This window comes from Ovis aries, chromosome 20 (genome assembly GCF_016772045.2).
Source record: "Ovis aries strain OAR_USU_Benz2616 breed Rambouillet chromosome 20, ARS-UI_Ramb_v3.0, whole genome shotgun sequence".
Classification (NCBI taxonomy): domain Eukaryota; kingdom Metazoa; phylum Chordata; class Mammalia; order Artiodactyla; family Bovidae; genus Ovis; species Ovis aries.
Genome location: NC_056073.1, coordinates 9957457 through 9985104, shown reverse-complemented (window position 1 = coordinate 9985104; position 27648 = coordinate 9957457). Strand labels below are relative to the sequence as shown.

Genomic DNA, 27648 nt, shown 5'->3' with positions numbered 1-27648 from the left:
TAAGTTATGTTTTTCTCTTTAGAAAAATACTGAGTTTATGTTATACTTACAAATCAAATTGAATGACCCAGGGATTTTCCTTAGATTTTACATCTGTGTCTTCTTTCTCTCAAATTGAAAACCCCAGTTCTCAACAGCATCAACATGATTATTAATTTTCTTTCCTCACAGCATGAATACAAAATAGTCTGAGAATGACAATGTCAATACTACCACCAGTAATATGATTACTGAAGAAAGCTGATGATTTCTTCAGATTGTTGTTCTTAGGGCATAGCTTTTCACTGGGGGTGTTAGAGTCAAATTCCTGAGTTTTAAAGTTATGTGAGCTAGTTTCTTGCTGTGTGATTATGTTACCACCTGGTACAAAGATTCATTTGTTTAACTTTTGCTTCATTTTACATCATCTTTGGCTTTTTAAAAATCTAATAGAGTTTGGGTCATCTGTGTTCTTAGTTTAGAATGAATATTGTATGTACAATAATATGTGATTGTGTTAATTTATTTTTAGAATATGGCTTCTGAAGCATATGATTAATAAGCCCAAAGGGAATGGTGATTATTAGAATATGGGGTGGGCTTTCTCATTTGCTCTGTGAGAAGATGAGTCATGTTACCAGGTCTTCCGATTTTTTGAGAGACCCTGGAAATTTTTGTTTTAATGTGACTTTTAATTTTTAAAAAACTATTATAAAGGTTAGAGACAGGATTTTATAGTCTGCAGTTTGTTCAGTCGCTCCGTCATGTCCGACTCTTTGCGACCCCATGAACCGCAGCATGCCAGGCCTCCCTGTCCATCACCAACTCTGGAATCCACCCAAACTCATGTCCATTGAGTTGATGATGCCATCCAACCATCTCATCCTCTGTCGTCCCCTTCTCCTCCTGCCCCCAATCCCTCCCAGCCTCAGGGTCTTTTCAGATGAGTCAGCTCTTCGCATCAGGTGGCCAAAGTATTGGAGTTTCAGCTTCAACATCAGTCCTTCCAATGAACACCCAGGACTTATCTCTTTAGGATGGACTGGTTGGATCTCCTTGCAGTCCAAGGAACTCTGAAGAGTCTTCTCCAACACCACAGTTCAAAAGCATCAATTCTTCGGCGCTCAGCTTTCTTCACAGTCCAACTCTCACATCCATACATGACCACTGGAAAAACCATAGCCTTGACTAGACAGACCTTTGTTGACAAAGTAATGTCTCTGCTTTTGAATATGCTATCTAGGTTGGTCATAACTTTCCTTCCAAGGAGTAAGTGTCTTTTAATTTCATGGCTGCAATCACCATCAGTAGTGATTTTGGAGCCCAGAAAAATAAAGTCAGCCACTGTTTCCCCATCTATTTCCCATGAAATGATGGGACCAGATGCCATGATCTTAGTTTTCTGAATGTTTAGCTTTAAGCCAACTTTTTCTTCGCTCTCCTCTTTCACTTTCATCAAGAGGCTCTTTAGTTCTTTACTTTCTGCCATAAGGGTGGTGTCATTGCATATCTGAGGTTATTGATATTTCTCCTGGCATTCTTGATTCCAGCTTGTGCTTCATCCAGCCCAGCATTTTGCATGATGTACTCTGTATATAAGTTAAATAAGCAGGGTGACAATATACAGCTTTGACGTACTCCTTTCCCAATTTGGAACCAGTCCGTTGTTCCATGTCCAGTTCTAACTGTTGCTTCCTGACCTGCATATAGGTTTCTCAAGAGGCAGGTCAGGTGGCCTGGTATTCCCATCTCTTTCAGAATTTTCCAGTTTGTAATCTCTGCCGTAGAGTCTTCAGGGTGAGAGTTGTCATTAATTGGCCTATTCATTAGGCCTACTACTGTCTTTAGCGCTTCTCCCTTAAGTTATAGTAAGCACAGTTGTGGAAAAACCCTGTGGTTCTGTGTGCCTCTTCCTAGAAGATTAACTTGGAGTTTGAAAAAGATCCATGAGATTAGCTGTGAAGACCACAGTATCTAGTTTTTTCAACTCCCTAAATAAGTGGTTTCAGAAAGTTGTCAGAAACCACAAAATAAGTGGTTTATACACAAAATATACACAAAATAAGTGAAATAAACTTCATTTTCAGAAAAGTATAGTAGCACTGGACAGAGAAGTTAGCTGGCGGGAGGTAGACAAATACAAATCATACCCATTTGTACAATGATGAGCCTGTGGTTATATAGATGAAGGTTAAGGTCAGATGTCATTCATTGCTATTGGGTAATTTATTGGTGGCTTAAATGCTTTGCACAGTAGATATTTAAAGATTGCCTATCAAAAAGTTTGAGAACATTTGATATATATTTTAACTAGTATGTAAGAATTGTCACCAGTAGTGGTGAACAGTCATCAGTGACATGAAGTTTGGTGGTGGTATCGTGAGTCATGTTGATGACCTTTATATATTGTTTAATTTACTCAAGTTCTAAATTCTTTGTTTTGAGTGACTAGGCATTTTGAACAATGCTACCTGTCCTTTTGGGGGTGGACTTAGGGAGAACCTGAAATACTAAAGTAGTCTTATTTTGTAACTAATAATAAAGGTAATTTTGGGGCAACTGTATCTTCTCATTCACTTTGCTCTTGATTGTGGAACTGCCCTTCAGCATGTGAAGGATCTTGAATGTCTTTTCAGCCAAGCTGTTCAACCACAGATGTCGGGTCCTTTCTATACATGGAGCTTGGTGGCAAGATCCCTTGATATTTTTTTTCTCTTCTGTGACTACTTTTGCTTTTGAGAATAGATTTTGCAAGAATTGTATGTTGCATATTTCTTTGCTAGTGTTAAGAATATAATGACATAAATTAGGTAACATGCTTGTGTTGCTTCCCTTCCCTGGTGGCTCAGCAGTAAAGAATCTTGCCTGCAGTGCAGTAGACCCCGTTTCAATCCCTTTGTTGGGAAGATCCCCTGGAGGAGGGCATGGCAACCCACTCCAGTCTTCTTGTCCTGAGAATCCTATGGACAGAGGAGCCTGGCGGGCTGCAGTCCATGGGGTTGTACAGAGTCGGATACGACTGAAGCAACTCAGCAGCAGCAGCATGCTTGTGTTGTAGGTGGAAAGGTAGTAGAGGTATGTGCTCGCCTGTGTGCACGCACACGCGCTGAGTTGTGTCTGACTCTTTGTGACCCCATGGATTATAGCCCGCTAGGTTCTTCTGTCCATGGAAATTTCCAGGCAAGTACGCAGGAGTGGGTTGCCATTTCCTGCTCCAGGGGATCTTCCTGACCCAGGGATAGAACCCACGTCTCTTAAGTCCCCTGCATTGGCAGATGAATTCTTTACCACTGTGCCACTTGGGAAACTCATGTTCACATACTGTTTACCAAAAAGAGCTCGTCTTTTTGAATCCCATAGTCCTAGGTTCCACCTTGCCTCTAATGTGGTCGTGGGGTGAACTTGGACTCCCTGAAGTCTGTGTTGCCGTGTCAGCTGCGGGTGAGGCTCTGATGATGACATTGTGCGTGCGTGCCTTGCTCAGTACTCAGCTGGAGTAACGTGCTTTGGTGACTACTCCCGTGTTCATGGGCTCTCCCTTACCTTAAATGGGTTTACCTTTGACAGTTAATGTAACATTTCTTACTGCTGTTCATGTGTTGAGCTGATGCTTTTAACTCATCTGTTGGTATTTCTCACATGTATATGTATGAATCAAGTCTAGATTGGAGTAGAATTGCCAAAGATCAGGGATAGTTTGTTTAATTTTGTGTACATATTATGTTAAACTTAGGCACTCAGATTTTTGTTTCATTGTTGCCAAACCCTTTTTTGAGGGGGATACAGTTGAACCCATAAAGTGGTTCCTTGATGATAGTTCTCTGCCATAGGAGCGCCTGCAATTATTCATTCCCCAAGGCAGAAAGAAATAGAAGACTAAAGTTTGCATGTAAGTAAACTAGTTTCTGAGGTGCTTTTTCCAGTCAGCTTTTAGTTTGTCTTTTGAAGCCAGAGCTAAATCATTTCTAAGACCCCAAATAACATCATCTTCAAATCAGTTCTTCCTCTTGACTTTTGTTTTATTTTTGAATCTTTCCAGGTGAAATTCTAGCATCTCTCACCTCTTTACTCAAATGTCACAACCTTATTTAAAATAATGTCAGCATACTCTTGTCTCCTTACCCTACTTACGTTTTTTTAATAGCCCTTCTCATAGCCTGACATAATAGAACATGTATCTCCTTGAGAGACGTTAAGAGAGAAGACTTTGATGGGACTTCTGTCCTCCCAAGTTTAGCAGTTCACCAGCTGAAGCTCAAAAACCAGACAGTTCAGATAAATTCGGGCTCTTTTTGTCACCTTGTGCTAGCATGTGAACATAACGAAGACCCAGAACCCTTTTTTCCTCACAGCTGCATTTCCAGTGCCTGGGAAGGTACCTGACATACCTCTTGGCACTCAGTAAAAATTAAATGAACAAATGTTTGCTTGCTTCTTTTCCCTTATTTCGTATATGTAATGCTAAAATTTATGTATCAGCCACTGATAACAGGATTAAAAGAACCACTGTGTTCCTAGGGGGTAGGTATTTCTCTGCCCTCATTTTAGGTACTGAGCAACTGAAGCCCAGAGAGCTTCTTGAGTTAGCAGTTCATCCAGAGTCGTGGGGCTCTGGCAGACTATAGAACCAGGATCAAACCTAAGTCTCCTAACACCAGAGACCTTGACTGTGTCTCCTGCATCTTTGGTTTCCAGGCCTCATACACTTTTACCATCTTCTCGTCAGAAGAATTTTTCTAAAGCACCACTTCTGCTGCTTAAGTTTCTTGATTTCCTTCCACATAAAACACTTCAATATTTGACATTTAATAACTCTTCACAGTCTGATTTCATTAGGTGATTGCTGGGGTTGGGCTGGGGTGTAATGGTTTTCAGTTGAGTGATGCTACTGCTGCTGCTAAGTCACTTCAGTCGTGTCTGACTCTGTGTGACCCCATAGACGATAGCCCACCAGGCTCCCCCTTCCCTGGGATTCTCCAGGCAAGAACACTGGAGTGGGTTGCCATTTCCTTCTCCAATGCATGAATGTGAAAAGTGAAAGTAAACTCGCTCAGTCGTGTCCGACTCTTCTCTACCCCATGGACTGTGGGGTGCCATCGCCTTGAGTGGTGAGTAACAGCTAAAAAGGAGAGAAGATACTTGCCTTGTATATGTACCTTTTCTAGGTATTTATATCCCATTTTACAGGCAGTGAGCAAAATAAAGTCTGTCCTTATGAAACTGGGAGTGTGTAGGAAAAAACATCAATCGCTGAAGAAAAATGAAGTGGGGTAAAAGGGCAGGGGAGGGCATGCCCCTAACTACTATTTTATGTAGGAGGGTTGAGGAAGTTTTCTGAAACAGCAGCCCGTTAACATGGATTTAAAGAGATATATGGTCAGTAAGGTGGGTTTGAAGGGCAAAGCTGGACAGCGAAAAGATTATGTAAGGCCTTGTTTAAGCCATTATGAAAACATCTATTTTGAGTGTAGTGGTTACCTAATACATAATATGTTATTATATATTAGTGCTTTATTAAAGATTGCCAGTTGTTTTTGGGTTTTGTTTTTTAAGTATAAGTCCAAAATGCTCCCTGTAGAAGCCTAGGCTGCTGAGATTGAGAGATCACTATTGCCATCTAGTGGCTGTTTAATCATAAATGTCAGTAAACTTTCCAGAAAATAAGCATGCTCTACAGAAGTTTGTGTTGCCATCCTAGGTGTATCAGTGCAAAATGTGGATGCCTGGTGGGGAGCGGGGGGGATAAAAAACCTTTATATATGAACTATTAGGTCCTCTACCCTCAAACAGTTTACATAGTCCCTTTGAACATTCATTTATATATTCACAATTTAATTATCAAAATAGGAAATAAAGTGTTAATACAGTATTTAATTTAGATCTTATTCAATTTTTGAATTTTTGTCAGTTGTCTCAATGTCTTTTGTAGAAAAAGGGTTTTTTTCTGCTGTATCTAATCCAGGATCATGCACTGATTTAGTTTGTGTCTCCTAAATCTACAGCAGTTCCTTGCCTGCCTTTGTGTTTCCCGACATTGGTGCTTTTTAAGAATATAGGCCATTTGTTTCTGAAATTTCTCTCAATTTGCTTTTTTCTGTTTCCTTGTGATTCTGCTTATACGCCGAATATATGTGTTGGCACTGCCTAAGTGAAATGTATCTTCCTTGGGGCACCACATCAGGAAGACAGTTGTTACCTGTCTCAGTATTGGTGATGTTATCTTTGCTAAGTTAACGTAATGACTACCATGTTTCTTTACCATAAAATTATGATTTTTTCCTCTTTGCAATTCATAAATTATTTCTGGGGAGATATTTTGACCTGTATGTATAATTTTTTCCTTATCAAAATCTCACTGTTTCAGCATTCATTATTGATTCTCACCTAAAGCAGTTACTGATATGATGGTTACAAAATGATAATTACCTAATTCTACGATTTCCTTCTATGTAGTTAATTGGTCAGCGTTGTTACTAGAAAACTTTCCCTTTACTCCATTCATTTGTTTATCATTCTAGCCATCAACATTAGCATAAATTTATGGGGTCTCTTTTATTCAGTAGAGTCTAATCAATTGCACTCATTATTATGATGCTCACATTCTTTCATATTTAGCCATTGGGACCCCTTCACACTGGCTTTTGGTTCTGTGACATGTCTCCTTTATTCTTTGAGCACTTCTGTACTTTCTGGTACAAGATAATTCTGTGTTTATCTTGTGCTTTTTCTGCCCCAACCCTGGAATCAGTCATTTCTTTGAGGAGCCCTGGTTCCTGTTAGTGAGGACTGGTGTTTAGAAGCCAAGATTTGGGTATGATTTTAAGTAAACTTTTAAAGTATGATTTTAAAACTTCTATATCACAATATGTTGGGATAGTAGGTTTCTGTGATATCACAATTCTTTATTTCTGATGAAAAACCTAGGTGGCAGAAGCTGTAATAACTCTTGGGCCCATTCTTTGACATTGCTCCAGTAACCTACTTTAGTGTAAGGCAATGATAATTAATGTTGTATTGTAATTGAAGCTCCATATTTCCATTTTGAAATAATACCACTGTACACTGTGTAACTAAGTAAAGTACTGAATGCATGAAGACATGTAAATTTCCTATCCCTGTAATAATCTGTAAAGCCAGTTCTAAACTTTATGTAAAATACGAGCATAATGATCTAAAAAATTTCCAGAAGAGTATATTTCATTTTGAGACTTTTTTGTTATATGGCGTGAGAAAATGTTCTAATTTGATTTTTTTACAAGTAGCTGGTCCAGTTTTTCTAGTACCGCTTTTCAAAAATTGACCCGTGTCCCCTAGCATACACATAGGCTATTATTTCTCTTGTTTTATATATATATAACTTTATTTGTTTATTTATGTTTGGCTGTGCTGGGTCTTTGTTGCTGGGTGGGCTTTCCTCTAGTTGTGGTGCGTGGGGGCTACTCTAGTTGTAGGTGCAGGCTCTCGATGTGGTGGCTTTTCTCGTTGCAGAGCGTGGGCTCCAGGGCATGTGGGCTCAGTAGTTGCAGCTCCCAGGCTCTAGAGCACCAGCTCAGTAGTTGTGGCATATGGGCTTAGTTGCTCTGCAGCACCTGGGGTCTTCCAAGATCAGGGATCAAACCCATGTTTCCTGTGTTGGCAGGCAGATTCTGTACCACTGAACCACCAGGGTAGCCCCAACACCACTTCTTGAAGAGACTGTCTTTTCCCCATTGTATATTCTTGCCTCCTTTGTCGTAGGTTAATTACAAAAGTGTATGAGTTTATTTCTGGGCTCCCAGTTCTGTTCCATTTATCTGTGTTTCCATTTTTGTTCCATTACCATACTGTTTTGATAATTGTAGCTTTGTGGTATAATTTAAAATCAGGACACCTGATACCTCCAGCTCTTTTATTCTTTCTCAGGATTGTTTTGGCTCTTAAGAATCTTTTGTGTTGCTATACAGACTTTAGAATTACTAGTTCTATAGAAAATGCTATTGGTATTTTTAATAGGAACTGCATTGAATCCATAGATTACCTTGAGTAGCATGGTCATTTTAACAGTATTAATTCTTCCAGTTTGTGAACACAGCTAATTTTTCCATCTGTGTTGTCTTCAGTTTCTTTCATCTGTGTATTATAGTTTTCTGAGTACAGATCTTTTTCTTTAGTTAGATTTATTCCTAAGTATTCTTTTAGATGTGATGGTAATTTGGGTTGTTTTTAAATTTCTCTTTCTGATAGTTTATTAGTATATAGAAATGCAACAAAGTTTTGTGTATTGATATTCTGCAATTTTACCTATTCATTGATGACATCCAGTAGTATTTGGGTGTTATCTCTAGGATTTTCTGTGAATAGTATCATGTTATCTGGAGACAATGACAGTTTTACTTCTTCCTTTCCAATTTGGACTCCTTTTATTTATTAGTCCTGATGGGTTTTTGATGGAGTTTTTAGGATTTCTAGATGTAGTGTCATGTCATATGCAAATAGTAACAGTTATACTTTTTCCTTTTTAATTTGGATGTCTTTTATTTCTCTTTCTTACCTAATTGTTTTGGCTAGGACTTGAGTCCTATATTGAATACAAGTGGTGAGAGTGGGCATCCCTGTCTTGTTCCTGATTTTAGGGAAAAAGCCTCCAGCTTTTCACCATTGAGCATGATGGTCATTGTGGGCTTGTCACATCTGGCCTTAATGATACTGAGATATATTTCCCCTATAGCCGCTTTGTTGACAGTTTTTAATCATAAATGGATGCTGAATTTTGTCAAATGCTTTTTTTGCATCTATTGAGAAGATCATATGATTTTTATCCTTCATTTTTTAATGTGGTATATCATGTTAACTGATTTGCAGATGTTGAACCATTCTTCATCCTTTGAGTAAACCTTACTTGATCATGATATATGATCTTTTCAATGTATTATTTAATTTGGTTTACTAATGTTTTGTTGAGGATTTTTGCATGTATATTCATCAGTGATACTGGCCTATAATTTTCTTTTCTTGTGGCATACTTGTCTAGTTTTGGGATTGGGGTAATGCTATCCTCAAAATGAATTTGGAAGAGTTCCCTTCTCTACTGTTTTTTGGAAGAGTTTGTGAAGGATTGGTATTAATTCTTATTTGAATATTTATTAGAGTTCACCAGTGAAGCTGACTGATCCTGGACTTTGGTTGTTAAGAGGTTTTTGACTGCTGATTTAATCTCTTTACTAGTAATCAGTCTGTGTTCAGATTTTGTATTTCACCATGATTCAGTGTTGATAAGTTGTATGGTTCTAGAAATTTATCCATTTCTTATAGGTTGTCAAATTTGTTGGCATGTAATTGTTCCTAATATCAGTGACAATCCTTTGTATTTCTGTTGCATCAGCTGTAGCATCTCTTTCATTTCTGATTTTGAGTCTTCTCTTTTTGGTGAGTCTAGCTAAAGGTTTGTCAGTTTTGTTTCTTTTCAAAGAACTAGCTCTTAGTTCTGTTGATCTTCTCTCTTGTCTTTTCAGTCTATTTCGTTTCTTCTAGTAATTTTGGGCTTTGTTTATTCTTTTTCTAGTTCCTTGAGGTGGAAAGGTAGGATGTTTACTTGGGACTTATTTCTTCAGGTAGGCATTTTTCACTCTCAACTTCCCTCTTGGAATTGCTTTTACTTCATCCCACAAATTTTGGTATGTTACTCTTCCATTTTCATTTGTCTCAAGGTATTTATTTTTCTTTTGATTTTTTCTAAAGAAGAAACAGCCCATTTGTTGTTCAGCAGCATATTGATTTTTGTTTTTAATTTATTCTGGTTGCACTGGGTCTCCATTGTAGCGCATGGGCTTCTCATTTGTGTGGCTTCTCATTGTGGAGCACAGGCTCTAGGCACGGGCCTCAGTAGCTGTAGCATGCGGACTCAGTAGTTGTGGCTTGCAGGCCTAGTTGCTCCTTGTTATGTGGGATCTTCCTGGACCAGGGATTGAACCCGTGTTCCCTGCATTGGCAGGTGGATTTTTATCCTCTGTCCCACCAGGAAAGTCCAGCATGTTATTTTATCTCCACATACTTGTGAAATTTTTCAGTTTTCTCCATGTACTTAATTTTAGTTTCATATCATATGGTCAGAAAAGATGCCTGATATAATTTCAGTCCTCTTAAATTTATTAAGACTTACTTTGTGGCCTAACGTATGATCTGTCTTCGAAAATCTTCCATGTATACTTTAGAAGAATGTGTTTTCTGTTGGTTTGGATGGGATGTGTCTGTTACGTCCATCTGGTCTAATGCATCACTCAGTGCTTATTTTTCCTAATTGATTGTCTGGATGGTGTCTCCATTGACTTCAGTGGGTTACTGAAATCCCTGCTGCTGTTGTATTGCTCTCTGTTTCTTTAATGATATGTCTGCTTTATGCCTTCAGCTCTCCTTGTTGGGTGCGTGCGCGCTGCATGTTTAGTTGCTCAGTCTTTCTGACTCTTTATGGCCCTTTGAACTACAGCCTACCAGGCTCCTCTGTCCATGGAATCGTTCAGGCAAGAATACTGGAATGGGTTGCCATTTCCTTTTCTAGAGGATCTTCCTAACGCAGGGACTGAATGCATGTCTCCTCTGTCTCCTTTATTTCAGGCAGATTCTTTACCCCCTTAGCCATCAAGGAAGCCTGTTGGGTGCATTAGTTCAGTTCAGTCGCTCAGTCGTGTCCAACTCTTTGCGACCCCATGAATGGCAGCACGCCAGGCCTCCCTGTCCATCACCAACTCCCGGAGTTCACTCAGACTCACGTCCATCGAGTCAGTGATGCCATCCAGCCATCTCACCCTCAGTCGTCCCCTTCTCCTCCTGCCCCCAATCCCTCCCAGCATCAGAGGCTTTTCCAATGAGTCAACTCATAGCATGAGGTGGCCAAAGTACTGGAGCTTCAGCTTTAGCATCATTCCTTCTAAAGAAATCCCAGGGTTGATCTCCTTCAGAACGGACTGGTTGGATCTCCTTGCAGTCCAAGGGACTCTCAAGAGTCTTCTCTAACACCACAGTTCAAACGCATCAATTCTTTGGCGTTCAGCTTTCTTCACAGTCCAACTCTCACATCCATACATGACCACAGGAAAAACCATAGCCTTGACTAGACGGAGCTTAGTCGGCAAAGTAATGTCTCTGCTTTTGAATATACTATCTAGGTTGGTCATAACTTTTCTTCTAAGGAGTAAGCGTCTCTAATTTCATGGCTGCAGTCACCATCTGCAGTGATTTTGGAGCCCACAAAAATAAAGTCTGACACTGTTTCCACTGTTTCCCCATCTATTTCCCATGAAGTGATGGGACCAGATGCCATGAACTTCATTTTCTGAATGTTGAGCTTTAAGCCAACTTTTTCACTCTCCTCTTTCACTTTCATCAAGAGGCTTTTTAGCTCCTCTTCACTTTCTGCCATAAGGGTGGTGTCATCTGCATATATGAGGTTACTGATATTTCTCCCGGCAGTGTTGATTCCAGCTTGTGTTTCTTCCAGTCCAGCGTTTCTCATGATGTACTCTGCATAGAAGTGAAATAAGCAGGGTGACAATATACAGCCTTGACGTACTCCTTTTCCTATTTGGAACCAGTCTGTTGTTCCATGTCCAGTTCTAACTGTTGCTTCCTGACCTGCATACAGATTTCTCAGGAGGCAGGTTAGGTGGTCTGGTATTCCCATCTCTTTCAGAATTTTCCACAGTTTATTGTGGTCCACACAGTCAAAGGCTTTGACATAGTCAATAAAGCAGAAATAAATGTTTTTCTGGAACTCTCTTGCTTTTTCCATGATGCAGTGGATGTTGGCAATTTGATCTCTGGTTCCTCTGCCTTTTCTAAAACCAGCTTGAACATCAGGGAGTTCACGGTTCACGTATTGCTGAAGTCTGGCTTGGAGAATTTTGAGCATTACTTTACTAGGATGTGAGATGAGTGCAATTGTGCGGTAGTTTGAGCATTCTTTGGCACTGCCTTTCTTTGGAATTGGAATGAAAACTGACCTTTAATACTTATAAATATATTTCATATTGGATTGTCTTCTTTCTCATTTTGTAATGCCCATATTTGTCTGTTTAATACAGTCTTAGGTTTAAAGCCTCTTTTGTCTGATACAGTTACAGCTACTCCAGCTTTATTTTGGTTTCCATTTGGATGGAATATCTTTCTATCCCTTTACTTTCAATCTGTATGTATTGTTTCATCTGAAGTCAGTCTAGTTGCTTGTAAATGGGTCTTGTGTTTTTCTTTTTTTTCTTTTTAAATTTACTCAGCCATTCTGTTGACTTTTGATTGGAACATTTAGTCTGTTTACATTTAAAGTAATTATTGGTAAGTATGTGCTTATTGCCATTTTGTTAATTGTTTACTGGCTGTTTCTGTGGTTCCTCTCTTAATTTCTTTTCTCCTGCTCTTCCTTTGTGGTTTGATGATTTCTTTTAGTGAGTTATTTGCATTTTTTTCTCTTTTATCTTTTTAAATGTTCTGGGTTTTGCTTTGTGGTTACTGTGAGGCTTACATATGTAACAGTCTATTTTATAAAGTTAGTAGCAACTAAGTTTGATCCTCCCCAGGTCATTAGGTGCCCAATATGCTACTGGAGATCAGTGGAGAAATAACTCCAGAAAGAATGAAGGGACGGAGCCAAAGCAAAAAAAATACCCAGTTGTGGATGTGACTGGTGATAGAAGTAAGATCCGATGCTGTAAAGAGCAATATTGCATAGGAACCTGGTATGTCAGGTCCATGAATCAAGGCAAATTGGGAGTGGTCAAACAAGAGATGGCAAGGGTGAACGTTGACATTCTAGGAATCAACGAACTAAAATGGACTGGAATGGGTGACTTTAACTCAGATGACCATTATATCTACTACTGTGGGCAGGAATCCCTCAGAAGAAATGGAGTAGCCGTCATGGTCAACAAGAGAGTCCGAAATGCAGTACTTGGATGCAGTCTCAAAAAGGACACAATGATCTCTGTTCGTCTCCAAGGCAAACCATTCAATATCACAGTTATCCAAGTCTATGCCCCAACCAGTAACGCTGAAGAAACTGAAGTTGAACGGTTTTATGAAGACCTACAAGACCTTTTAGAACTAACACCCAAAAAAGATGTCCTTTTCATTATAGGGGACTGGAATGCAAAAGTAGGAAGTCAAGAAACACCTGGAGTAACAGGCGAATTTGGCCTTGGAACGCGGAATGATGCAGGGCAAAGACTAATAGAGTTTTGCCAAGAAAATGCACTGGTCATAGCAAACACCCTCTTCCAACAACACAAGAGAAGACTCTACACATGGACATCACCAGATCGTCAACACCGAAATCAGATTGATTATATCCTTTGCAGCCAAAGATGGAGAAGCTCTATACAGTCAACAAAAACAAGACCAGGAGCTGACTGTGGCTCATATCATGAACTCCTTATTACCAGATTCAGACTCAAATTGAAGACAGTAGGGAAAACCACTAGACCATTCAGGTATGACCTAAATCAAATCCCTTATGATTATACAGTGGAAGTGAGAAATAGATTTAATAGATAGATAATGTGCCTGATGAACTATGGAATGAGGTTCGTGACATTGTACAGGAGACAGGGATCAAGACCATCCCCATGGAAAAGAAATGCAAAAAAGCAAAATGGCTGCCTGGGGAAGGCTTACAAATAGCTGTGAAAAGAAGAGAGGCGAAAAGCAAAAGAGAAAAGGAAAGATATAAGCATCTGAATGCAGAGTTCCAAAGAATAGCAAGAAGAGATAAGAAAGCCTTCTTTAGCCATCAATGCAAAGAAATAGAGGAAAACAACAGAATGGGAAAGACTAGAGATCTCTTCAAGAAAATCAGAGATACCAAGGGAACATTTCATGCAAAGATGGGCTCGATAAAGGACAGAAATGGTCTGGACCTAACAGAAGCAGACGATATTAAGAAGAGGTGGCAAGAATACACAGAAGAACTGTACAAAAAAGATCTTCACGACCCAGATAATCATGATGATGTGATCACTAATCTAGAACCAGACATCTTGGAATGTGAAATCAAGTGGGCCTTAGAAAGCATCACTACGAACTAAGCTAGTGGAGGTGATGGAATTCCAGCTGAGCTGTTTCAGATCCTGAAAGATGATGCTGTGAAAGTGCTGCATTCAATATGCCAGCAAATTTGGGAAACTCAGCAGTGGCCACAGAACTGGAAAAGGTCCGTTTTCATTCCAGTCCCAAAGAAGGGCAATGCCAAAGAATGCTCAAACTACCACACAATTGCACTCATCTCACATCCTAGTAAAGTAATGCTCAAAATTCTCCAGGCCAGGCTTCAGCAATACGTGAACCGTGAACTCCCTGATGTTCAAGCTGGTTTTAGCAAAGGCAGAGGAACCAGAGATCAAATTGCCAACATCCACTGCATCATGGAAAAAGCAAGAGAGTTCCAGAAAAACATCCATTTCTGCTTTATTGACTATGCCAAAGCCTTTGACTGTGTGGACCACAATAAACTGTGGAAAATTCTGAAAGAGATGGGAATACCAGACCACCTAACCTGCCTCCTGAGAAATCTGTATGCAGGTCAGGAAGCAACAGTTAGAACTGGACATGGAACAACAGACTGGTTCCAAATAGGAAAAGGAGTACGTCAAGGCTGTATATTGTCACCCTGCTTATTTCACTTCTATGCAGAGTACATCATGAGAAACGCTGGACTGGAAGAAACACAAGCTGGAATCAACATTGCCAGGAGAAATGTCAATAACCTCATATATGCAGATGACACCACCCTTATGGCAGAAAGTGAAGAGGAGCTAAAAAGCCTCTTGATGAAAGTGAAAGAGGAGAGTGAAAATGTTGGCTTAAAGCTCAACATTCAGAAAATGAAGATCATGGCATCCAGTCCCATCACTTCATGGGAAATAGATGGGGAAACAGTGGAAACAGTGTCAGACTTTATTTTTGTGGGCTCCAAAATCACTGCAGATGGTGACTGCAGCCCATGAAATTAAGAGACGCTTACTCCTTGGAAGAAAAGTTATGACCAACCTAGATAGTATATTCAAAAGCAGAGACATTACTTTGCTGACTAAGCTCCGTCTAGTCAAGGCTATGGTTTTTCCTGTGGTCATGTATGGATGTGAGAGTTGGACTGTGAAGAAGGCTGAGCGCCAAAGAATTGATGCATTTGAACTGTGGTGTTGGAGAAGACTCTTGAGAGTCCCTTGGACTGCAAGGAGATCCAACCAGTCCGTTCTGAAGGAGATCAGCCCTGGGATTTCTTTGGAAGGAATGATGCTAAAGCTGAAGCTCCAGTACTTTGGCCACCTCATGCGAAGAGTTGACTCATTGGAAAAGACTCTGATGCCGGGTGGGATTGGGGGCAGGAGGAGAAGGGGACGACCCAGGATGAGATGGCTGGATGGCATCACGGACTTGATGGACAGGGAGGCCTGGCATGCTGCGATTCATGGGGTCACAAAGAGTCGGACATGACTGAGCAACTGAACTGAATTGAAGTTTGATCCTGTTCTGAAGCTCAGCATTTCCTTTTCTTCCCTCCTTTTATGTTTTTAATCTCACATTTTACTTGTGTATCCCTTAATTATTGTTACCATAATTATTTTTACAACTTTTGGCTTTTAACCCTCATACTGTTAGTAGCTATAATAGTGATTAGTCCACTTTATTTTTACTTTTCCAGTGAAATTTCTTCTTTGATATATTTTCTTATTACCAATTAGCACTCTTTCCAGCTTAAAGAAATCCCTTTAACATTTCTTTTTAAGGCCAGTTTGGTAATGGTGAACAATTTTAGACTTTGTTTGTCTGAAAGACTCTTATCTCCTTGAATTCTGAATCACTTTCCTAGGTAGAGTATCCTTCATTAGAAGGTTTTGTTCTTTGGGTTTTTCTTTTAGAAGTTTGACTCTATCGGCCATTTCCTTCTAACCTGCAGAGTTTTTTCTGAAGAATCTACTGATAATCTTATGGGGGTTCCCTTGCCACATAACAAGTTGTTTTCTTCTTGCTGCTTTTAGTATTTTCTCCTTGTCCTTAACTTTTGAGATTTCAGCTATAATGTTTTGGTGTGCATCTCTTTGGGTCTGTCTTCCTTGGAACCTTCTGGGATTCCTGGATCTGGATGTCTGCTGTGTGGAGTGTCAACTTTATTATACAGACTTTCAGTTAACCTCCCTCTTTACCATCCCTCTTCTCAACCTGCGTTCCTGTCCCCCTTCTTCACTTTAGGTCACCTTACACTTTTCTTTTCCCCTAGATTGCCAGAGCATTTCTCTCTCCCTGTCTCTACATTGTAGTAGATTTATAATTTTATTTTAGTTTTATTGGCTTTGAGTGAAGAGATGATATAAATGTAATTGTACAGTCTATTATAGTTTCTGTTTCTAGCTTTTTGCTTTTAATTAATGCTGTCATAGCCATTGTTAGACCTAAATCTTTGTGTATGTGTTAATTTTTCTATAATAAAAAACTTTTTGTTTTAAAATAATTACAGATTCACAGGAAGTTGCAAAGACAGGACAGGGAGGTCCCAGGGAGCCTTTGTCCAGTTTCCCCCAGTGGTTGCTTCTTAACAATATGTAAGAAATTGACCTTGATATAAAGTGTGTGTGGTGTGTGTGCTTATCTTAATTTTTAGAATAAATATAAGTGAAATCATTCAAAATTACTGTGACTGTTACCTGATTATGCAAATAACCTATTTAGAATTCTTCTTGTTGTAAGTAACCAAATTCAGACTCACTTCCCAGGCTGTATCTAGAGGGGTTAATGGGGCTTCCCTGATGGCTCAGTGGTAAAGAGTCTACCTGCAATGCAGGAGACATGGGTTCGATCCCTGGGTTGGAAAGATTCTCTGGGGAAGGAAATGGCAACCTACTCCAGTGTTCTTGCCTGAAAAATTCCATGGACAGAGAAGCCTGGTGGGCTACAGTCCATGGGGTCGCAAAAGTCAGATACTACTTAACAACTAAACAACAAAAAGGAGTTAATCTGTGAGGCTAGACTCTGAATATATCTCCATGGATTTGCCTGTTTTTCTCCACTCCTAGCCAGTACATGGCTTAGCTTAGTTTTTCTGTTTCAGCATCATTTGCCTCGTATTTCGTGGTAGTACTCCCCTCTGACGATTGCTTGGTTCTTATTGCTTAAAATTTCAGAAGTAGAACTTTCAACATCCATTCTTTCCTTCCCTAAAGACTTCTAGATCTTGCTTGGATCATGCAAGGGAGGTGTTTTACCTATGGGAAGGAAGGGTAGTTAGGGCTAGGGGATTGGCAGCCTTGCCAAGTTGTGGAGGGTTATTTCCGAAAAGTAAATGATACCAGACAGAAGCAGCAGCTGAGCATGAGAGAAGTCCAGTCTCCCTGCACTCTTCCCAACCTAACAGTAAGTTGTATTTTAAAAAAAATTTTGCCTTTTTTTGAAATGATGTGGCTATTTCCTGAGTAATTCTCATAGGAAAAGATGCCGACAATTCAGAATTGTACTATATAAGACAAAATTTTTTATTTCTTCACTGTTTTCCAAGAGGGGAACCAACCCTGTTAGCAATTGTCTGTATCCTTGCAATTCTTAGTTTAACTGTTTACTAATATATGTACCTGTATACATTTTTTTAAAAATCAAAGCACACACACACACATATATTATCCAGTTACTTGCCTTTTTCATCATAATGGCGTGTCTTAACTTTCCTTGAATAGTACTTCTCCAGTTATATGAATGTGCTGTAAATTACTTAATTGCTACTATTGATTACAAATTATATTCATTTATTTTACACTAACAATAAAGTGGTGACTTCTTTTGCTTTAGTCTTTATTTCCTGCTTAGTTAAAAGATCTGGAAGTCTAGCTATTGTTGTGACATCACAGCATCATGCTAAGGCACTGTTACAAGTTCTCATAATGTTTTTGGGATTGGTTTTTTCCTATGTTGATTTTTTTTTATCCCCAAATTGTGGTAAAATACACATAACGAAATCTACCACCTTAACCATTTTACCTGTACAGTTCAGTCATGTTAAATACATTCACACTGTTGTATAACTATCACCACCATCCATCCCCATAACACTTCTCATCTCATGGAACCGAAACTCTATATTCGTTAAACGTTTTGAGTCTTTGCTTTCAACTCTTTAGGTGTATACCCAGAGTAGAATTGTTGAATTATACAGTGATCCTATTTTTAATCGAGGTGGGGGGAAGGACCCACCATACTGCTTTTCATGGCAGCTGCACCATTTTTACATTCTCAGCAGCAAAGCACAAAGGTTCCGGTTTCTCCATACACTTGTCAACGTAGGTATTTTTAAATATGTACCTGTACTTTAAAATGCATTAATAATAAGTAATATATATTAATCAATACCTATGTAAGGGTGACTCAGTGATCAAGAATCCACCTGCCAATGCAGGAGACATGGGTTTGATCCCTGATTCTTGAAGATCCCCTGCAGGAGAAAATGGCAACCCACTCCAGTATTCTTGCCTGAAAAATCCCATAGATGGATGAGCCTGGTGAGCTACAGTCCATAGGGTCGCAAAGAGTTAGATACGACTGAGCACACACACATACATAATAAGATTATGCTAATTACTATATTAAATGTCAAGTTCTCACAGCAGCTAGTATCCTCATTCTGTAGGTGAGTTGCTTGTGACTGCTTTGGATGTCAGGGTTTCTGCTCTGAATGTCAGTTTATGCTAGTGCTCTCAAATTAACTGGAGAGCTTTTCTAGCTCTTAGAGATACACTGGTACACTTTATTTTAAAAGAATTTTTTAAAAAAGAACTACTCAATTAACTCTTCATTGAAAATGTAGTAGCACTTGACCTTACTGTCTGGACTTGTTGCTTTTTAGGAGTGCTTCTTCAATTTTTTAATCTACATGATTGTTATATCCATGTAGGTATTTTGTTTTTTTGTTCAGTAAAACTGAGTATATCATAGATTTTAACATGTAATGCACTCATATCTAAATACTCTGAAATTTTATATTTCATTTCCTCTTTAAATCAAGATCTACCAAGATATTTTCATTTTATTCTATAGTATGCCAGGTTTTTTAAATGGATATAAAGTTATGTATATGAATGTATCAGTTTAGATCAAGCTTGCTTGTTATTTAAATTCTCTGTGTACACTTTTCATTTATTTGAATTTTTTATTCTCCATAAAAAACAAAAACTATAGAAAAATTTTTTGCAGGTACCTTTTTCTCCCCCATGAATTAGGCACGCAGTTGAATCTCTCCCCATTGCTGCCATTTGTATTTTGTGATAAAAACATGATTGACCTCAGGCCAGAGAAGGTGATGGCAACCCACTGCAGTACGCTTGCCTGGAAAATCCCATGGATGGAGGAGCCTGGTAGGCTGCAGTCCACGGGGTTGCGAATGGTCGGACACGACTGAGCGACTTCCCTTTCACTTTTCACTTTCATGCATTGGAGAAGGAAATGGCAACCCACTCCAGTGTTCTTGCCTGGAGAATCCCAGGGCCGGCAAAGCCTGGTGGGCTGCTGTCTGTGGGGTCGCAGAGTCGGACACAACTGAAGTGACTTAGCAGCAGCAGCAACCTCAGGCAGTGTAAAGGCACTTTTGAGGGTAGTTTGATGGGTAAGGTCAATAAGATTTCCAAATGTATGATAATGATTTAGCCAAATGGCATTAAGCCAGCCATGTGTTGGAGTCATACTTAAAAGCAATCAGAGCCAATAGTCTTTAAATAAAACATTTGAACTATAAACAAAAATAAAATAACAAATAAATAATAGTAGCTCCTACTCAGCCTAAGAAAATCTCATTGCCGTATATGATGCCATGTGTACTCCTCCTTGATCATATCTCTATATTAGTAGTTCACTTGTGGAATATAGCTATCCTAAATTTGTCTTGTATTTCTTTTGTGTTGTTACTTTATTCATTCTTTTTACTCAGCTTTTTAAAAACTGAGATATGATTGGCATATAATATTGTGTAAGTTTAATGTGTACAACATATTTGATGAATTTATATCACATTGTGATTGACATTGTAGTGTTAACTAATATCTGTTATATCTCATTATTTCTTCCAGTGGTAGGAGCAGTTAAGATCTAGCCTCTCAGAAAGTTTGATGTTTGTAATATAGTTTTATTGTCTATAATTACCATACTATGTGTCAGAGATCCAGCAATTATTTACTGACTAGTTGCAGTTGTGTAATTATTTCTATTTTAACTACACATTGGCTGTTCTGTATGTGTTTAGCCTAGGAAGGTGGGATGCATTGTATGTATTCTGCAGCTTGCTGTTCGCACTCCATCCTATGTTTGTGCAATTCATTCATGCTGATGGATGTAACTTTTTCATCTTTCCTGATGGATATATTTTATCAAAATACTATAGCTTACCTGTCTCTCCTCTTGATGGACATTTAGTTGTTTCCTGCTTTTCCTTATTTCAGACAGTGCTACTGTGAACACGATTGCATATGCTTCTTGTGGAGCATTCATAGCAGCAAGATTTATAATAGCTAAACAGTAGAAACAGAGATGTCCATCAACGGATTAATGGGTAAATTACAGTCTGGCCTGTCTATATAATGGAATATTATTCAGCCATAAAAAGTAATGAAGTACTGATAACACCCTATGGCATGGATAAACCTTGAAAACATGCTAAGTGAAAATAGTCACAAAAGACCACATAATATGTGATTTTCTGTATCTGAAATATGCAGAATAGGCAAATTCATAGAGACATAAAGTAGACGAGTGTTTTCCAGAGTCTGGGGGAAGAGTGTAATAGTGAGTAGCTGTTGATGGGTTGGCTGGAGGGAGGGGGATAAAAATGTCCTAAATTTTGGTTGTAATGAGATTACACAACTCTGAATATACTTTAACTAGTGAAGTGTACACTTTAGATTGGTGAACTTATGGCATGTGAATTATATCTTCTCTGATGGCTCAGATGGTAAAGAATTTGCCTACAATGTGGGAGACCCAGGTTTGATCCCTGGGTTGGGAAGATCCCCTGCAGAAGGAAATGGCAACCCACTCCAGTACTCTTGCCTGGAGAATCCTGTGGACGAAGGAGCCTGGTGGGCTGCAATCCATGGGATCACAGAGTCAGACACAACTGAGCTACTCACACACACACACACACACACACACACACACACACACACACACACACACACACACACACACACACACACACACACACACACACACACACACACAGAAGTTACTTTAACTTAACAGTAAATTTTTGTTTAGTACTTTGGTTTGCTATTGAGTGATTAGTGATGATTATACCAGAAATGGAATCTTGAGTTGAAAGGATCCTTCGAGATCAGAGAAAACATTCTAACTTGGCTTTTATTATCTCTTGATTCACACTCCAGACTTTGTGTCAGAACAAGCTTGGAAGTATAAGGAGAGCAAAACTGTCAAGCTTTTCCACTGCTTTCTGCTTTCTTCCCAAATTTTTGCCTTGATTCTGCTCTATACCACAGCCAAGTGTATTCCTATTTCTAATATTACTGGTGTTTTAATTGGGTTATAAATTATTTGACTTCTTCAGAAGCATACTGCTATTAAATTTTGATCTGTTGTTCATTTCAGTTTATATTGGAGATTTTATAGATGTACTGGGTTAAATTTCATATGCTTTGAGAGCTTTAAACTACTGATAACAATGGTTTTTCTTCTAAATATAAATAGCATATACTTGTGACATGAAATATTGATAGGTATGAAAAGTTTTAAAGCACAGACTGAAACTATTTTAGAACTCTTCCTTTTAGTTCTAGGAAGACTGGTTTTTAGGTTCAAGTGTTAATAAGCTGAAGTTCTTTCTGTGGTATTTCTTCAGAAATTTTATACTATTTTAACAACCATCAGTCAAAGTTACAGTGATACTGAACTCTTTAATCATGTTATCATCTTTTCCTCACTATCTAATAGTAACTGTCTCTGTTTTCTCAAATTTTCTTTCTCTTTTGGGTTTTTGTCTTTTTCTGGCAGGGGCTTTTATTCAGTTGTCTGATGTTCATTGATTGACATCATGTGTAAAAGCATGGGTTAGTAAAACATGGGCGGTTTGAGAAAGCCAAGATAATACAAAGATCTCAAGGAAACTTAGAGACTATAAATTCTATCCTAAAGATCAAAGAAGGCAGTACATCATTGAAACAATACAAGAGTCTGTAGAAAAGGAACATTCAAGAGAAAAAACAGTGGGAATTTCATGTCTGTTTTTTACAACTTAATATTTCACTGCTTTTCAAAAATTTCTCAATTACAGTTCTTAAAATAAAAATTGTAAGATAACAAGTTTGAAATCAGAGAATTTGTTTTAGAAACATGTCTTACTAAATTTGGAAATGTTCATTCAGACTCATTCCCACTTAGGAAAGTAGGCCAGGTAAGTTTCCCAAAAACATGCTTTCACTAAGAATTGAATCATGCAGTTTTGTAACTACTTTTGTATCCTCTGAGGGACAGAAAGTACCAAGAGTTGAGGCAAGTTGGAATGGCCACCAAATCCAAATCTAGTCATGCTTGCCACTGTGGTTAGGTCTCAGCAGCCCATTAATTTTGCTATTAAATTTTTTTCTGTTGCATTGAATCTTTTGAAAACAACAACAAGAACAACAACAGTGTGATGAAAAAGGTTTGGAAATGCAAATAAAATACTAGGAAATGGGAATTAAAATTCCTTTTCCTGCAACTGCTGAAAAGAGTGATGTGGACACTGCTTCTTTTGCTCAAAGCTTCATGAAGCAGGCGGCTTTTTTTTTTTTTTTTTTTGGTATGTTTGTGATTATTCTGGCCACATCATGCAGTATGTGGGATCTTAGTTCCCTGACCAGGGATTGAACCTGCATCCCCTGTAGTGGAAGTACAGAGTCTTAACCACTGAACCACCAGGGCAGTCCCAAAGCAGGCAGCTTTTAAGTGTCAGAGCCTGAATGCAAATCCAAGTTTTTCTGCCTCCTGAACTACTTACTCAGTGCTCAAAAGTTTTGATATAACTAATTGATGGCATGTAGAGAAAGGAATCAGTTTTAAGTGTTTAGCACATTATAAAATAACATTTTAACCTGTCAAACCAAGTTTTTGAAATTTAGTAATACTTGAATACTCAGAGCCCATATGTGGCTGGAGATGTAGTTCATTACAGCTCTTTCAGAAAAGTCATACTATATAAAAAACATTTGTGGGCACAGACTGGGAAGAAATAATCCAAAATGTTAATATGTTCAGAGTAGAGATGTTTTAGAACAAAATAATTATTTTTCAAATTTCCTATATTTAACGTGTTATTTTTATAAACGGAAATGTTTCTATCTTTATCTGGTAGTTCAGGGGAATAATTCTAAATGCAGAATAAAAATTGTCTAAAAATACTCAACAGCTTTAATTTTTAGTACTGAAAAATTAGAAACAAGTGTCCAGCTGAACAGAATGTACCTGAGGAGATAGTGATACCACTGAGGGAAGTAAGATTTTAGAGATTGTGTAGGAATGAGAGGGAAAGTTAACAATATAATAGGGAAAGCAGGATACAAATTTGTTTATAAAGTATGTTTTTTTATAAAAATAACAGGAAATTACTGGAGGAAGATCTAGTTTTACCAGCAGTTTTGTTTGAATATTGAGACTCACGTAATTTTTCCCCTTTATACTTTTCGTATATATTTTCCAGGTTTTATTTAATCATGTACTGACTTTTTAAAACTAGGCTTTTCCTAGCACGAGATAAAGTGATAGGTAGTGTTTTCCCAGGCTGCCACTGCATAGCGTTCTGTTTGTGTTGTCTGTTCATGGGTCCTGTTTTGTTCTGCTCACATGGGATGAACATGTTTGTGTTATTTCTTAGATCCGAACCTCAGCCCCGAGGCTCTGCTCCACACTCTGAGAGTGACCCGCCCGAGCAGGAAGAGGAGATCCTGGGGTCTGATGATGATGAGCAGGAAGATCCCAATGATTACTGCAAAGGTAAGGCTTTCTGTGAGGAGATACCAAGGAAGATGTAATTCATGTGTACACTCTTTCATTTGAATATTTGATCTGTCAGCATAAATGGTGTTAATGCTTTCTGCTTATTGCATCCTTTTCTCTAAGTATAGGAATTAGTATTTCCTTTCAGTTTGACTTAATTAAAGCTTAGTTTAAATTAAATGTATCTACTCCCTTTTTCCTTAAAAAATGATGGTGCATATTTTCCTTAGAAAATTTCAGAAATATATTAATCAAAAAGAAAACAAAAGTCGTCTATAAAGCTGTCATCCAGAAGTGAACAGTGATAAGATTTGGTATGTAGACTTTTGAAAAACACATTTTCACTACTCTTTTCTCAAAGTGATGATTGCTAAGCTACATTATATTAGAATTACGGATACTTAAAAACCATGGCATAAGATTGCCTGATGTATTTTGTTTCTTTTACAAAACGTTCCAGGATTCTTGGGTAGGATCGGATCTTATAACAGAATGTATCTTACCATTGAGGAGAACTTGGTTCTTCTCAGCGGGCAGAGATAGATGTTTAAATCCTTTGATTCCTGCCACTGTTGTCACCTTTTTCTGGTCTTCTGGTTTCTGTTTTGTTGTGCTGTGTTTTGGAAAAGTAATTTTTTTTTCAAGTTAACATGAGCTCAATAATACTATGTTGCTGACTTGCTTTAAATTTTTCTTTTGTTGAATTGATTGTATTAAAAGAAACCATTTTTATTTGCTGAAGATGTATAAATGTTGGAAAATGTAAGATTTGTTTTTTCTAAGTGAGTGATTCTTTCCCTCTATTGTTTCTTCCAGGAGGTTATCATCTTGTGAAAATTGGAGATCTGTTCAATGGGAGATATCATGTGATCCGAAAGTTGGGCTGGGGACACTTTTCAACTGTGTGGCTATCATGGGATATTCAGTAAGTTTTAGTACAAGAGGATTAGGTGATGCCTAAATGTTTGTGTTTAATTTTCCACCTTTAGTCTAGCTCTAGACTGATTTCTCCTTGGGCAAATGACTTTCCTCTGGTGAAGCAGCACCTTAAAGGAGACACAAGATTGATTGAATTATTATCAGTAAGGCTCTTGAAACTCCCAAGTTCAAGACATTACAGATACTCAAAGAAAGTATAGTATATTAGTTCATAGTTTTTCCCACTGGAATAGAGCTAAATTTTTAGATGGTATCCTAGACCAACCTGTGTGAAATTATTTTCTTGTGTTTTGTTTCTATAACAGATTTGCTCAGCCATACAGTCTAAAACCTCTACATAAAAATCACAGGCAGTTAACATTGGATGTTTACCTTAAAGTATATCTTCTATCTTTGATGAGACAGCAATTGCTATCTATGCACTATTTTTATCAGTTTTTCACCCAAGTATTTCTTCTGGCTTCTTGCTACTGCTAAGTCGCTTCAGCTGTGTCCGACTCTGTGCGACCCCATAGACAGCAGCCCACCAGGCTCCCCCCATCCCTGGGATTCTCCAGGCAAGAACACTGGAGTGGGTTGCCATTTCCTTCTCCAATGCATGAAAGTGAAAAGTGAAAGTGAAGTCGCTCAGTCATGTCCGACCCTCAGGGACCCCATGGACTGCAGCCTTCCAGGCTCCTCCATCCATGGGATTTTCCAGGCAAGAGTACTGGAGTGGGGTGCCATTGCCTTCTCTGGCTTCTTAGAGGAAAGTATAATATTATAGCTTTTAACCTTTTAGGTTTTGCTATATAAGTATACAGAATACTTCTGATTTGGTGAAGTTTCCCCCCTTACTTATCTCCATTTCATGGTTTTACATGGGTTGATGGAGCATTCAGAAAGTAGATTTTAACTCAGAGAAAATGTTTGATGACTGACATTATCTAGGAACAGATTTTCTTCTTCTTATAAGTTTAGTTTGGCCAGTTAGTGCTGTTAACAGGTGCGGATGATCCCACAGAAGTAGTAGTTTGTGTTTGAGTACCAGGGAAACATGAAATCAATATTCATTCTTTCACTGTCTCCCAGTTATGGTTAAATCTTAGCTTCATAACTGAAAGGTAAGACATTTAGTCTTAATTGCCTGCATTTGTTTCTTAGGGGAAAGAAGTTCGTGGCAATGAAAGTAGTTAAAAGTGCTGAACATTATACTGAAACTGCACTTGATGAAATCCGGTTGCTGAAATCAGTAAGTATTAGATTGTATGTGTGAGCTGCATTATAAATAAATAAAGTTTTATTCAAGTTAAGACATACCAAGTATATACTTTTTGATATGGCTAAGTTTTACTGTAAAGTTCCAGTATTCTTAAAGAGGTAGAAGAAGACAGTATTTACACGTTCTGTGTATTCGGTAGGGAACTGGCAGAATATGCTGTGATGGCAACTCTCCCTATACATGCACACTGAAAAAACCTTGCAAATAAAAATGGTTATTGAGCATGTTTTATGTGCCAAGTGACACAGTGTTTTTCTTTCCTGTCATGGTTAAAAGGAGTGTGAATAAATATATAACTTCTGTTTTGTTTTAAAATCTTTAAAAATATTTAATATAAAAATAAGCACTGTAGTTATTAATTCCCTTATGTTACCTGGAAACTTAGGTAAATATTTTCAAAAACTTATTTTCAGTTTTCTTAAAAATTAGGAAATGTCAGTGAGGTAGAAGAAGCTTGAATCCCAAGTGAGAAGACATGAGTTTTTAGGACCGGCTCTATCTGAATATATCCTCAACTCATCTTTTTATTTCCTCTGAGCCTTAGATTTTCATTCAGAAAAGTGAGGATGCTAGACCAAGAGAGCTTCAGAGAAGTACTTGCAATGTGCTAGTCTGTAACAAGATGAGCTCATGCCCCAGAGTAAATCAGGGTACTGCTTCCTTCCCTGAGAGGTTTTTCTATGAAAAAAATGAAGGCTGAATAAGCAGTATGGTTAGTGCTGTGGTTGATTTGTATCATGCAAAAGCCCCTGAATTCTTCCTGGCCTGGTAACTAGCAGTTAATTTGAGAGTAAGTAGAAAAATGTCATAATTAGAACAGTAACTATACAATCTTTGTTGATTGTATTTTCTTTTGTGAACTGTTTTTATTAAGCTCTTCAAGCTATTAAACTTTTATGTTTGTCTTATAGATTTGTATAAGCTCTTTTCTGAAGTAATCCTTTGTTACATATGCTGCTGGTATCCCCTCCCACACCATTTGGTTTATTTCTGTGCTTTCCCTTTTTTAAAATATTGTCTTCCCTATTACAGGTTCGTAATTCAGATCCTAATGATCCAAATAGAGAAATGGTTGTTCAGCTACTAGACGACTTTAAAATATCAGGAGTTAATGGAACACGTATCCTTTTTAGAACCTATTTTGAAAACAAATCATGAAATAACTTTATTTCAAAGAAAAGAATGAGATTTGCATTGGTCTCTTTTCTCAAAACAAACTATAATCAAAATGTTTTTATTTTATTTTAAACTTTTGAACACATTATGAATCATGTCTGTCTTTTGTATGTTGTGTTTTTTAAAGCTATTGCTTTACACTTTTTCCTTTTTTCAGGCAAATTAAAACTGAAGTCAAAAGAAACTTTAAGAAGACGTGTAGTACTAATACTAAGTAAAGTTTCTATTTTATCAATTAACACAGATTTTAATGGAATTATTGAGAAATAGTAGGTTAAATAAGAATTCAGTGTACTTTATTATCTCAGTATTTA

General features: G+C 38.1%; 1 protein-coding gene across 1 annotated transcript in view; it reads left to right on the top strand.

The window, feature by feature from the left end:
* Window positions 1-27648, top strand: part of SRPK1 (SRSF protein kinase 1) — a 67776-nt gene that overhangs the window by 9114 nt on the left and 31014 nt on the right. Inside the window, 4 exon segments of the mRNA XM_015102678.4 lie at window positions 23837-23955; window positions 24775-24883; window positions 26041-26128; window positions 27191-27278. Of these exon segments, the coding sequence (XP_014958164.3) occupies window positions 23837-23955; window positions 24775-24883; window positions 26041-26128; window positions 27191-27278 (404 nt within the window).